Below are 13,680 nucleotides of genomic sequence, written 5' to 3' on the forward strand. Positions count from 1 at the left end.
TGAAGAAGAGTGGCCTCTATGTGCTTGGACACATAAAGCTGGGCTTGCTGGGTAAGAAATGTGTACGCTGGAGCCCGATCTAGTGGATTATTGAGTACTTTAGGTCTTAGAGGGCGATATTTGTACCTCAGTTGATAGTCTTTGATGAAAAGAGCTGTTATTTCTGTGTGTAAATCAGTTTTAATGAATCCTAACGTTAACGAGATTTCACAGTGAGACGGAAAAGTGTTAAAACAGAAGTTTGCTTGTTTTCCCTATGAAAGTCTGATTCTTGTTATATTGTGTGTGCCTCTGTGTGTGTGCAGATGAGCTGCCCTCTGATCCTTTGCAGAGTCGATATGACTCCTGGCTCTGTTTAGTGGATCATTTGAAAATCAAAGCGTTTGTCAACCTGACCCTGGCTGACTCCGTCCGACACGGCGTTCAGAATTTGCTTTTCATCTCAGGCTTTGGTAGGTGGCTTTACCTTTACTGTTGTAGGATTAGGTCCTGTCTGTCACTGAGCAGTAGTTATGGCAGCATTTCCAATATAATACATCATTTTATCATTCATATTTTTCTTATTCAAAGCACAGTTGATACAAGTCTTTGATTCTAGGTGGAATGAGGCCCAACACCCTTGTCTTGGGTTTCTATGATGACTGCACTCCTCATGACCACCTCCAAGGTCATATTCTCCTGTCTACAGGCCATAGCTTTGATACGGTCTGTCCAACCAAAGTCCCTGGAGAGCAACGCTCTCCCTTCTTTCCCAGTCTGCGGGGTGCTGAGGACCCCAAAGACCTCCAGGAAGAGGAATACGTCTCTGTGATTGCTGATGCTGTAAAAATGGGAAAGAATGTGACTCTGGCTCGGTGTTTCGACCAGTTCAACCGGGACAGAGTCTTAGGGTCAGGAAGAAAGATCAGAGGTGTGGCCGGGCCATTCATTGATGTGTGGCCTATGAATCTTCTTCAGCCAGACAGCCATAGTTATGTTGGCATCTGCTCATTGTTTCTTCTCCAGCTGGCTTGTGTGCTTCACGATTCCCGTGCCTGGAACCAGGCGAGACTCCGACTCTTCTTGTGCATGGAGGCTGGCTACAGTCTGCAAGAAAAGGAGGAAGCAAAGCTCCAGGGTATGCTTAGGGATCTAAGGATCTCAGCTCAGGTGCAGATGGTGGCTTGGGATGAGGTGGTGGCGCTACACTGGCAGAGGCAAAGAGAAAGGGCTGAACAGAATGAGGAAGATGAGAGAGAAGACTGTAACCAGACATATCCCAATAATGCCTCTCAACTTACAGATGAGTACATCTGTGCCGTCAATGATATGATTTGCCGTCATGGTGTCCCTCAGCCAGCTGTGCGTTTCTTGTATTTGCCACACCCCCCAGCTGATAGAAGCCGTTACCGTGCCTACCTGCATCAGGTGGACCTGTTGAGTCGAAACCTTGGACCGACATTGCTCGTTCACGGAGTCACTCCTGTGGTTACGACTGACATCTAGAATTTTACTAACTCTTTGTCATCGACTAGCAGAATCTAGTATCGTTCATGGACGGGCTGTGCCTGTTGCCTCCCGATTTATTGACATGTTAGTCGTCAACCACAGTATTACAAACGATGAAAACACTGCAAATCTCAGTTTTAAACTTTAATCAAACATGAATGTTACACACACACACCTATTCCTCCCACTAATACACCAACAAACATGAATGCTTGAGGGAACTGAGGCTATCCCTTTGAAACTGAGATTAGGCCATAGTGGCATTAAGAAAATTAATCTGCACTTTTTTGTGTGAGAGGAGATGATTGTATTAGTAGAAAGCTGATTGGATATTAATGTATTAGATTCTCATTTATTTGCTAAAATATTGCTGCCACAGTTGGGTGTCATCTTGCTATTGTGTGCTTTAAATTTTTCACAGATTTATAGAAAAATAAATGATTGTATTACCTGAATGGCCTGTTTATAGTTAGTAATTGTTAGCTACTACAAAAAAAGTTACACCTGAGTGTTTCCTGTTGAACCTGCAGAGGGCGATATTTGCCTAGCAAACTGCCCACAATCACAGCTATACAAGTAAGAATTTACAAGGCTCTTAGTGCACCACAATGGTGCAAATACCATGTAACTAAATGTGTACTACAAATAAGCTAACATAGACTGATCTGCTCATTCAGAACTCTCCACGTGGTCGGTCTGTTTATGATCGGCTCTCTTGCCAAGATAAAGAATGCAGTTCCCAGAAAAACGGTTGAAAACTTTTCAGGGCTGACAGGATCTCCTTCTGAGTTGTAATTATGGACCAAGTCAGTCTTACTAAACTAATAATAGAGTCCTATGTGTTCCAAATTAAACTTGGAGTCAAGTGTTTTCATTATTATTTTGGATATGACTTCTAGGAGGATTATGTTTGCTGTATACAAACAGCAAAGCACCATTGGCTTAGCACTGAGGGAGCTAAAATTAAATCAAGAAATATTAGGGGGCGAATGTCAGGGCGCTATGCCACAGACTGGGTTATCCAACATGACATTGACCTGGGGTGTACAAATAAATGAACAGATGGTTTAAAGAAAAAGAAACAACAATTTTGGTCTATAACCACCTTGAGATGCTGTGGTGTGAGCTGAGCAAGGCTGGACAATCAAGAAATCCCCCAAATACTCATTGTGCACTTCTTATCAGCATCTCCAGGAAATGATGCTGTGGCTAGAGAAGTTTCTTTGAACTACTAAATTCAAGACTTCACTTAGTTTTTCCAGCCTGAGCTGTGAGTGATTACTGAACACGATCATTAAAGACATGACTGTTTTATCCAGTCAGACTGTGTTGTACTATAATTATTTTATAATGGGAATTTTACTTGTAGTGCAACTTTTTGCCCCTCAGAATAAATCCAGTGTGCAGATGTCGTATCTTTAAGTGTTTTTATGCCACAGGATAGTTTTAAAATAAGAATATGATGTAGATTGCTTGATAACAAGGCAAACTCATCTGTTGCTTTAAAAGATAATTAAAATACAGTGAAGATTTTCTAAATGACACTATTGTTTGGCACACGTATGCTGTGGTGGGTAAGGCGGCGCATACTGAATAGGAGCCAGCGGCATGTCGCATTTAGAGAAATTCTCATGGGTTTACAGCAGAAAACAACACCCACCTACACATTACTGTCAAACAGTATGTGGGAGGGAATTTGTTCACAGATGGCAGCAGATCCAAGGACACCGAGGCACCTTTTTCTCCACTTTTCTAATGAGTGCATTTACTTAGAAGTCACAAAGAAGCAATAGTGCACCAGCACACGGTGACTCCTGTGATCTGACAGTGTGGGCGCACATCGAGTCTGGCCCATCTTTTATATTTAAGGTTTTAAGCTGAAGGTCGGACTCGCTTCAGCGCCGCTGGGAGAACTGCTGGTGCAATAAAAGTGTAATAAAAACACTTCCGGGCTGTGATACTTTTAAATACAGATTGCTGTAGTCCATGAACAAAAAAGTAAGAAAGTACTGTTGTTCTGACACAGTGTGAAATACTGGGTATGAATACATTTTTTTTTTTTAGAGCTTGTAACAGCTTAATCTTGAGCTCCAAACACTCGCAGAAGTAAAGATGCTTGATTAGGTAGACTCCAAGCTATATTAGTGACTAAAATTATTGCTTAAATTATAAATTGCTTAAAATACAAAGGAGTACAATGCTGTTTGTTCTTGTCTGTGATTGATTTAATGATGTTGGGATTGGTCTACAGCAGGGGTGGAGAACTCCGGGCCTCGAGGGCCGGTGTCCTGCAGGTTTTAGTCATCCATCCATGTCAACACGCCTGAATCAAATGATTAGTTCATTACCAGACCTCTGGAGAACTTAAAGACATGTTGAGGAGGTAATTTAGCCATTTAAATCAGCTGTGTTGTCAAGGACACATCCAAAACCTGCAGGACACCGACCCTTGAAGCCTGGAGTTCCCCACCCCTGGTCTACAGGCTTCTGGTGCAGTAAATCTTTCCATTTTAGGGCTGTTAGCCTTGCTTATGGTAGAACATTACAATGTTTGACGGTTAGGCGTGAAATATTACTAAATTAAAGACTAGAAATCTTAAAAATCTATATATATTTTTAGGATTATAAATCTGCACACATTTCCTTGACACATCAGTGTCCAAAATGACAAATAAGAGCCAGTCAGGGGTTATAAGAAAAGCAAGAAAAATGCTCCTAACATAACAATTATGTTTACTGACTGTTTTTTTTTTTTTTAGAAATGAAAACATCTTCTAGTATCCACCCCTGAACATAAATCTTTCCAAACAATCAGACTCTCCTCGTCTGTGTGTGTGTGATTCCTGGTCCAGTCTCCAGGAGCAGTGAATGAGATGAGCAGCCACAAAAAGAACAGCCGGTTTCTTGAATGTAATTATAAAAAAGCCAGGTTAAATACACACAGTCTAACTCTCTACTTAGCTGCTCTTTTAAACATGCAAAGTAATTATATGCACAGCTTGATTTGAGTGGGGAACAAGTCCAGTGGGCATTGGCAGTCAGGCAGAGGACAGAGGAAGAGATGACAAAAAGACAATTGGAGGTCTCATTGCTGGGCAAGGATTTAAACACAGCAGTTAAATGGAGAGAAATCACACTCAGAGGATTAGTCAGAATGAAAGACAAATACTGAGGGCCCCACTTCAGCACCAAACAGCTGTGTATCCACCCAGCATCACCAACTTTGCTCCACTTTCAAAATGTTAATGAGCACCTGATCTCAGTCATTCGAGCTGACCGGGGAGCTGCAAAGCTTATAAAGAGTTTATAAAGAGATAAAGTGAATAATGAGCAGAAACAAGTTTATTGCTGCAGTCTTCCACAACAGTCCCAGTCCCTCAGTGTGGCTCCCATGGGGAAAATTAGTTGCCCACCAGTTTGGCATGACACTGAGCTGGCTGATGCAATTTGCCAACAGCAGATTTAGTGATTGTGGGCAACAGCTATAATGCATCTTGTGACAAAAAGACGGTGCCAACTGTTGCATACGTCACATTTGCTGCAGAGCTGCATATCTTTCGTATAAGTGTATCGACACCCGCCTACACCTCACTGACAAACTGCGTGTGGGAAGGAGCACGTTCACAGGCGGAGGCAGCCTGGGCTCTGAGCACTATAAGGGGATGCCACGTTTACAGTCATAAGAGTAACTCGGAGTGTTCAACTATTTTGGACTGGATACAACGTGCAGTAGTCCTACATGCCTCCTACGAGGAGAAGACTTTTTGCTTTTAGCGCGTATTTCTCGTGCAGCACTGGGGACTGGTTTGAGGGGGATTCCTTCATGCCCACAGGTTGACTCACTTCCGACTGACCAGCTGTAGAATGGAGAAGTGCTGATATATGAAAAGTATAAAGAAGGATCAGTAATGAAAGAAAAAAAAACTGGACCTGCCTTTAGTCTTTAATTAGTGTACAAAAAACAAAATACTATAGACAGTTTGAGAGAAGGGGATAGATTAATGCCCTCCTGGCAAAAAGTTTAAATTAGGTCCAAAACCTTACATATAATTCAGGTGGTCAAATCAATTTTTTAACCTCCAACTTACCATAAATGGTATGAGAAACATCAGAGAAGCAGATTGTAGATATGGCAGCAAAAATGGTAATGACTAAAAATAGTTAAGCTGCTCATATGTTGCTGCTGGGATGACGATATATTTGCTAAATTTCTGTTCAGAAATCTGTTTGCTTGGATTTGAGATGGTCGGACTGCTCGTCTTCCTGTTGGTTCGATTCCCTGCTTCATGCCAGCCCAAAAGTTTGTATGCTGTTTCTACAGCCATAAGTAGCGTTCCAAAGGATGTATCGTATAAATGATGGGTGAAAGCAAATCAAATGCTTCTGCATATCATCCTCTACAAGCAGTATGACAACGATTTTTGATTCTTTCACTTTGTCTTTGAACAACAGTCTGTGACAAAGAACGGCAAATGTGCAACCTGCCATTAATATACAAAGAGCAGTCTGGGAAATGAAGTATATTTCATGTATAAATTCACATGCCATTTCAGTAGGCACACCTTGCTAGTACTGGGTTTGACCACCCTTTTCTTTCAGAGCTGCATTAAGTAATTGTTTCACAGTTTCAATAAGGTGCTGGAAACAGTCCTCAGAGATTTTGTTCCTTATTAACGTGATTGCATCACACAGTTACTGTCGATTTATCAGCTGCACATCCATGATCCAAATCTCCTGATCCACAACACCTGAAAGGTGCTGTATTATTCTGTGATCTGGTGACTGTTTCTGTGTCACGCTCAAGAAACCAGACTGAGGTCATTGGAGCTTTGGGACATGCAGGAAGCAGCAATTAGAAAATGTATACACTGTTGTTGTAAAAGTATAGACATGGACAGCAGCAATACTCGTGTAGGCTGATGTGTGTTTAAATGATGCTCATTTGGAACTAAGGGGCCCAAAGTGAGCCAACACAATATCCCCTATGAAGAAGGCATTTCCACTCAGCTAATTCCCTGGATAATTTTTGTTTTTCTGATCACTCTCTGTAAACCCTAGAGATGACTGTGTGGGAAAATCCCAGTAGATCAGCAGTATTCACTCAGAGCAGCCCGTCTGGCACCAACAACGATGCCATGTTTATCATCTTTCTTTCAAAATTCTGATGCTTGGTTTGAATTTCAGCAGGTCATCTTGACCATGTCTCCATGTCTAAATGGAGTAAATTGCTGCCATGTGATTGACTCATCAGATATTTACGTGAAAGAGCAGTTGAATGGGTGTACCTAATGAAGTGGCAGTGGGTGTGATTCACCAGCTGATAGATGACGGTGTGTTTTTGTCACAAGTGTCCTCACGTGTCTTCAAGCATTGTGGTATTATCAAGTCTTTTCCGAATTTCCTTCTCTGACATCTCCTCTGTAGTCTTGTCATTATTAAACCTCTGAAAAGACACATCTATAAGTTCTGATTAACCATCAGCTGCATTTTCTTAAAGTATGAGGACCACTCAAGTGAAAAATAGTATGAGTGGGAGCTGGCCGCATAGTGCTGCCAATATATGTACGCTGATGTAAAAATTTCCCACATCATCTGCCTCTACTCTCTGGATCTGCACTAGTGACGTAGTTCAAACTGCTGTTACTGTGGAAATGGCTCCACTTCATGTGAGAGTGGGCGGACTGGGAGGATATGTCGACAATTTAGTCCTGTGGAAGTGTACGATTCTTTCTCCTCCTGCTGCCACAGCATCCATAGGCCTAGTTCAGGTTGAGATTTTACTAGAATCTTTCATGGAAAATAAATACTTGATCTTAAAAGTTTCACTTCCTGGTTAAATACATGTTAATAAATAATCAATTCCTAGCATATTATTTAGTTTGTAACTGGGGGATAAACAAAAGAAGGCTTTATGAGTTTGTCCTGTCAGTTAAATAGACAGATTTTTGTCCGATGTGGTCATGACTTAACCTGTTAGCAGTCGGACGTACCGCCCACGGTACATTGGATGGTTTAGGGGACTAATTGTAAATTTGTAGGACTGCTAAGGGGTTAAAGGAGTAAGTGACTCGTTTTAGATGCATTTGTGTCTCCATTTACTGCCCTACATTAAGCAAATATAACTGTTATCAATTGAGACCACAGCAGGACCTTGGGCACAGTGTCAATAAAAATACTGATAGCTTTGGTGTATGTTTGCTTTCAACTTATTCACTGCTTTTATTTGATAGTCGTTTACTGTATCACGTTGCTTTATTCTTTGCACACAGGTGGCTAAACTGGGGCACTTGGTCGAACCTGATGCAGCTTTGCCTGAATAAACTTTCCTTCATGAAGGTTATAATGTCCATTTTTAACCCTCTTGGAGAACTGGTCTAATTTCAGACTTAAATTTAAGGTGCTGCTGAAGTGTAGCTCATTACATGGATGGTCCTTTTGATAACAGATACACCTCTCTGTATAATACAGTGCAGTTAAAAAGCGACACAACCTGTCGCCTTCAAAGACTGACATGGAGTGGCATTTCAAGTCTGATGGTAAGTGTTAAACTATTCCGTCATACAGCACTTTATTCTGCTGAGCTGTCTTTGGACTGTAGTAAGAAGCAAATGGAGAAACTCCACTCAGGCGCAGTGGAAACATGGAAATGTCATAAAGAGATGCCTTAGCTAACGTTTGAACCAGGAACCTTTTTGATGTGATGCGGCAGAGCTCACCAAAGTGAGCACAAAGTTTAGGAAGCACTATCAGATGATTTTGGAACTAATAAAAAAAGAAAACAACAACCTTCTTGAAAGGCAATTGTGTCAGTGAGGTGTCCCTAATAAATTGACAACCCAATTTCAATTGCCACATAAATGTTTAGCATATGCTCAACATTAATACATACATACATACATACATACATACATACATACATACATACATACATACATACATACATACATACATACATAAAACTTCACCCTCAATAAACTCAAAATAACAATTTTATTTAACATGCAAGTCAAATATTTAAAATCAAAGGTTAATTAATTCAAACAATTCATTATTAAGGTAAATGTGCTCGGTTTAAACTGAATGTATATGAATCAAGGAAGTTTCAGTTGACCAGATTTCATCAAATTTAGCATTTTATGTCGTGTTTATGTAACAAAATAACCTGCTTAAATTTACAGTCTGTGTGCTTTCCAGCATCGTGGAACACCATGTCATCATGGAGGCACGAATGACACCACAGAGGCTCGGAGATCTGCAAAATAATATCTCAGACCGGAAAACTACCCAGATCTTAATGGGACCAAGGATCAGGGGTTAATCATTGAACTGTGATCAGCTTGGAGCGTTGATATGGCAGGAATGGATCTCCACAGAGAACTACAGGGGTTACAAAGAAGAGTCAGCACTGTAAATCCTGACTCTCTGCATATACTTGATTTATTTACCAAAAAAAGTCTTTGAAATTTAAAAAACAAAACATGACCTCGGGTCTCAGCATCTTCCACAGGCTCAGCTAGAAGTTTATTAGCCACTTTTGACCGTAGGAGCTCAGGAAGTTGCCGCTGTCAGACTTCATTTCTTGACTTTATCAGGATTCCTTTAGATCACTTTATGTAATAGAATATTATCACATGCCTACAACAGTAACTTGTATGATCCTAAATTACTCACTGTTTGCCTTGAGTGATTGTGATGGTCATGCAGTGGCTGTCTCACACCACCCCCACATAGCGGGGATGCCCTTGTTTTTATGGAGGCCTTGACAGCACCGTGGACCGATGGGCTGATTTGCGTCAGTCTCCCTCTTTTACATCCAGGGATCAAACAAGGGAGCTGCTTATGTTGCATCATGATGTCTCATAATGTTTGTCAGCCATCAGCGGTTTACATGGGTATTACTAATCCCAGTTCAGTGAAATATTAGGATGCCTGCGTCACTGATTGCGTAGCAGTGGATTAGTAGGTTTACGTTTAGGAGCTCTGCAGCAGTGGCACTGGAAGCACTTTAATCATCCATCCATCTATTTTCTTCCATCTTCCTAATGCAGGATTGTGGGGAGTCTATCTGAGTTTTCACAGGGTCACTTTACTTTTACTTTACTTTTTGTTACTTTCAATCTTTAGTTTATACTGTATGGATTAAATGGAAAGACTTTCTCTCTGAATAGCTTCTTTCTTCGTAAATATAAATCGACCTTCTGTCTTTTTACATTCGTCATGCACGAATGTGTGAATGAAAGAGGATGTGACTGGAGTCTGGGTGTCATCTTTGTTTTTGGGAGGTTGCACATGTCTGGCACGCCCACTTTCTCGCCTTTTCGCATTGCCCGGCTCAGCCTTCTGCACAGCACAAACCACGCGGCACAAGCCAAATCTGACTAGTTCTTTCTGCCATCTGTTGCTCTCTTCCTTATATGGAAACAGTTTTTCTGTGTAAGCACAGACAGATGATCTGTGGACCCAGATAATGGTGAACTGAATGATACCGGAAGTTAGACCACAACTATTTTGATTTGGTTTCAGTAAAAGTTTAGAAGTATACCTCAAAAAACTTTTATGTGCTCTATTGGTTTTTATTTAAAGGGTTTAGACCAGGCTGGCTCATTTGGAAATGTGTGCGCCACACAATCATTTTACAAATCTTGAGATCAATGATGTCCAACAATCATAGATGTTCAAAACCTTCTTGATTGTATTTGTGAATACAAAACAACATAACTTTCAGATTTTAAATTGTGACGGGATGAGATCTTCCACAGTGCTTCCTTATTTATACCTTGTGCTATCACCAACTTGGTGCTTCACAGTACGTCTCTGAATCGGTGATCAGAGGTCAGAATAGTGCATGAGGTGCGGCGTTTGTTGACCAGTAGGATTTTTAGCACTAGCACTGTGACAGTGAAGCTGCGGGAGCAGAGGCAGTGAAGGTGGAGGGGTTTAAATACCTGGGGCCAACCATTCAAAACACCAGACAGCACAGAAGAGAGGTAAAAAAGATAGTGGAGTGGGTGGAGATGAGTGTCAGGGGTGATTTGTGACAGGAGGATAGCAGAAAGGGAATGTTTACAACCTGCTATGATGTATGGTTTGGAGATAGTGGCACTGATAAAAAGACAGGTGGCAGAATTTGATGGGAATCAGCGGGACTCAGTCATTTTGAGACAAAGTTATAGGGTTTGGACATGAGCAGAGGGGGGATAGTGGATACCCGGGACACGTTATGGAGCTGCCAGGCAAGTGAAAAAAAGGATGATAAAAGAGGAGGTTCATGGATGCTGTGAAGGAGGACATGCAGAGGGTTAGTGTGACAGAAGAGGATGCTAGGGAAAGGGTGAGATGCCAGAGGGCAGATCATCCTCTGTGGCGACCCCTAGAGGGAGCAGCTGATAAAGGCAAAATATGACTTTGTATTGCATTTTACCTGCGACAGTGAATGCATGTATGATCAGTGGCCTTCTAGCTTAAATTGTACTACAAAAGGAATATGAGGGAGTGCTGCGTGGTAGCTTTATGGTTAGCCACTCTGTGTGAAAAGATGAGCAGCACGTGTCGCCCTCTGTCTGTGTGGGCTTCCTCCAGCTGCTTCTGTTTCTGGAAGTGCAGGCCAGGTGGAGACTACAGACCACTTGTAGGTGTGTGTAATATGTCTGTCTGTCTTCATGCTGAGGTTAGCTGGGATATGCTCCAGCCTCTTACACATGATGAGAAGTTCAGTGTAGGATGAGAGATAGCTTCACATAAATCAGTTGGATTAGTTCACTGAAACATAATCGGTTGTCGATATCACACACAGGAGCAAACTGTAGAAAAACAAACTGGCTGTACATAAATATGGGCCATAGGCAACATACTCTACTCTCATGGCAAGCATACTGCAAAATGAATAATGTGCAAGTAACAAAAAATGCGGGTAAATTCATGCAACCTAGTTTGAGATCTCAGTATTAATCACAGAGCTGTTTGATACACCCACAGACAGTTAACACAAAAGACTTCCAATATGTCACCAAGCTTCACTAAGAAGAATGTGGGAAGCCACTATGTGACAGATTTTTTCCTGCCTCTAGTCAAGTGAACACACACAACTTAGTGGCAACTGGAACAAATGTAAGTGCCTGCTACACCAGCTACTCCAATGCTACACATTTAAAACTTGGCACTGCCTCACACAGTCAACCTGTGATACATTACTGTAAACACAGAACAGGAAGAAATAATATCACAGTGCAAGCATCAACACAACCACAAAATGTGTTTAACTGTAAGGATTTACAAGTTAAATTATAATGTAACTGGAGCAAAAGCGAAGGGTAAACATGAATGTTGGTCTCGACCACTAAGACTTTGGGGCAAAAGACAAGTTAACAACCACAAGCGATGTACAAAAGAGACCCCTGAAGGGACATTTTAACTTTGATGATTTTGAATTGCTTCCTCCTGACTGTGCTAAGAGTTGTTACTGGGCAATATGAACATTTTATGCATTTATGTATGTAAAATTTGAATCATGTCTTGCTGTATAATGGACTAATTACTATGTAAGAACCAGTATAGAGATATACTTTATTTACAAGAGTCTTTTCAGCATGAGTACAAGCTACACGTACCACCAGTTTGTTCACCTTTCTAGTACTGGGCTGGACCTCCTTTTACCTCCAGAAAATCCCCATTTCTTGATGGTGCAGATTTCCTATGGTTGCTGGAACATTCCTCAGAGATTTTGATTCATAAAGATGTGATAGCGCCACTCAGTTGCTGCAGATTTGTTTGCTGCACATCCAAGAGATTAATTTCCTGTTCCTACTTATCCTAAAGGTGATCTGTTGGATATGACTGTCATATTAAATAAACCAGTTTTAGATGTGTTGAGCTTTGCGACATGGTGTGCTACCTGTTGGAAGTAGCCATCAAAAGATGGTTAACGACAATACGCAGATTGGCTGTGGAGTGCATCCCACACACCATCACACCGCTACCAGTCTGAATCAGTGATACAAAGCAGGATGGGTCCATGTTTTCATGTTGCTTATGCCAAATTCTGAATGTTCATACTATTCTTCGTCTGGCTGTTGCATCAGAAATCGAGATCACCAATGTTTTTCCAGTCTTCTGTTTTGTGACGTGTAGCCTCAGTTTCTTGTTCATAGCTGACAGAAGACCCAGACAGCAGACCCAGACTTCTGCTGCTTTAGTCCATCTGCTTCAAGGCTGGACATGCTGTTCATTCAGAGAATGCTCTTCTGCATACTTTGGTTCTAACATGTCTGTGCTTGAGTTTCTGTTGCCTTCCTGTCAACTTGTAGCAGTCTGGCTATTCCTCTCTAACCTCTGACATCAGCAGGAAATTTTCACGCAGCTACAACTCACTGGAAATGTTCTCTTTTTCACACCATTCTCTGTAAACCCTAGGGATGTGTGGGAAAAAACCAGGAAAATCAGAGTTTCTGAAATACTTAGAGTAGGTCATCTGCTGCCAGCAACCATCCCATGTTTAAAAGTCACTTAGATCACCTTTCTTCCACATTCTGATGCTCAGTTTGAACTTCAGCAGGTCATCCTGAACATGTCCACATGTTTTAATGTGCTCAGTTGCATGACTGAGATACTTATGTTAACAAGCAGTTGAATGGGTGTATCTAATAAAATGGCTGGTGAAAAATGAGGACTTGTAAAATGTTTAGGTGCATTATTATTAAATAAGAAATAAACTGGTTCCTATATACCGGTAGCACTGTTCTATTCTAACTGAGCACACAAAGCACTTTTTTATATAAATCATGCCACATTCACTTGTTTCTATGCTTTCTATCTACCATTCATACAAATTCACATCAGAGAGAGACATGGAGTTAGTATGTTGCTCAAGGATATTTGGCACTGGAGAAGACAAGGAGTGAACCCCCCAGCCTTAATAGGTGACCTGCCCTATCTCCTGAGCCACCTCAACACATATTATTATTATTATTATTATTATTATTATTATTATTATTGTTCTTGTTCTTGTTCTTGTTCTTGTTCTTGTTCTTTTATTATTATTATTATTATTATTATTATTATTATTATTATTATTCCATCCACCCATTCGCTTCGCTTATCCTTTTCAGGGTCGCGGGGGGCGCTGGAGCCTATCCCAGCTGTCATAGGGCGAGAAGCAGGGTACACCCTGGACAGGTCGCCAGTCTGTCGCAGGGC

The 13,680-nt window shown here is 41.2% G+C and overlaps 1 protein-coding gene across 1 annotated transcript in view; it reads left to right on the forward strand.

The window, feature by feature from the left end:
• The window catches only part of LOC102196296 (solute carrier family 12 member 9-like), a 24,654-nt gene extending 23,050 nt beyond the window's left edge, over positions 1-1,604 (forward strand). The window contains exons 17-19 of the mRNA XM_005721551.1: positions 6-51; positions 306-452; positions 599-1,604. Of these exons, the coding sequence (XP_005721608.1) occupies positions 6-51; positions 306-452; positions 599-1,485 (1,080 nt within the window). The 3' untranslated portion in view covers positions 1,486-1,604. The remainder of the gene's footprint in view (positions 1-5; positions 52-305; positions 453-598) is intronic.
• Positions 1,605-13,680: the final 12,076 nt, after the last annotated feature.

Source organism: Pundamilia nyererei, unplaced genomic scaffold (assembly GCF_000239375.1).
Source record: "Pundamilia nyererei isolate P.nyererei 1_Seehausen unplaced genomic scaffold, PunNye1.0 scaffold00004, whole genome shotgun sequence".
Taxonomy (NCBI): domain Eukaryota; kingdom Metazoa; phylum Chordata; class Actinopteri; order Cichliformes; family Cichlidae; genus Pundamilia; species Pundamilia nyererei.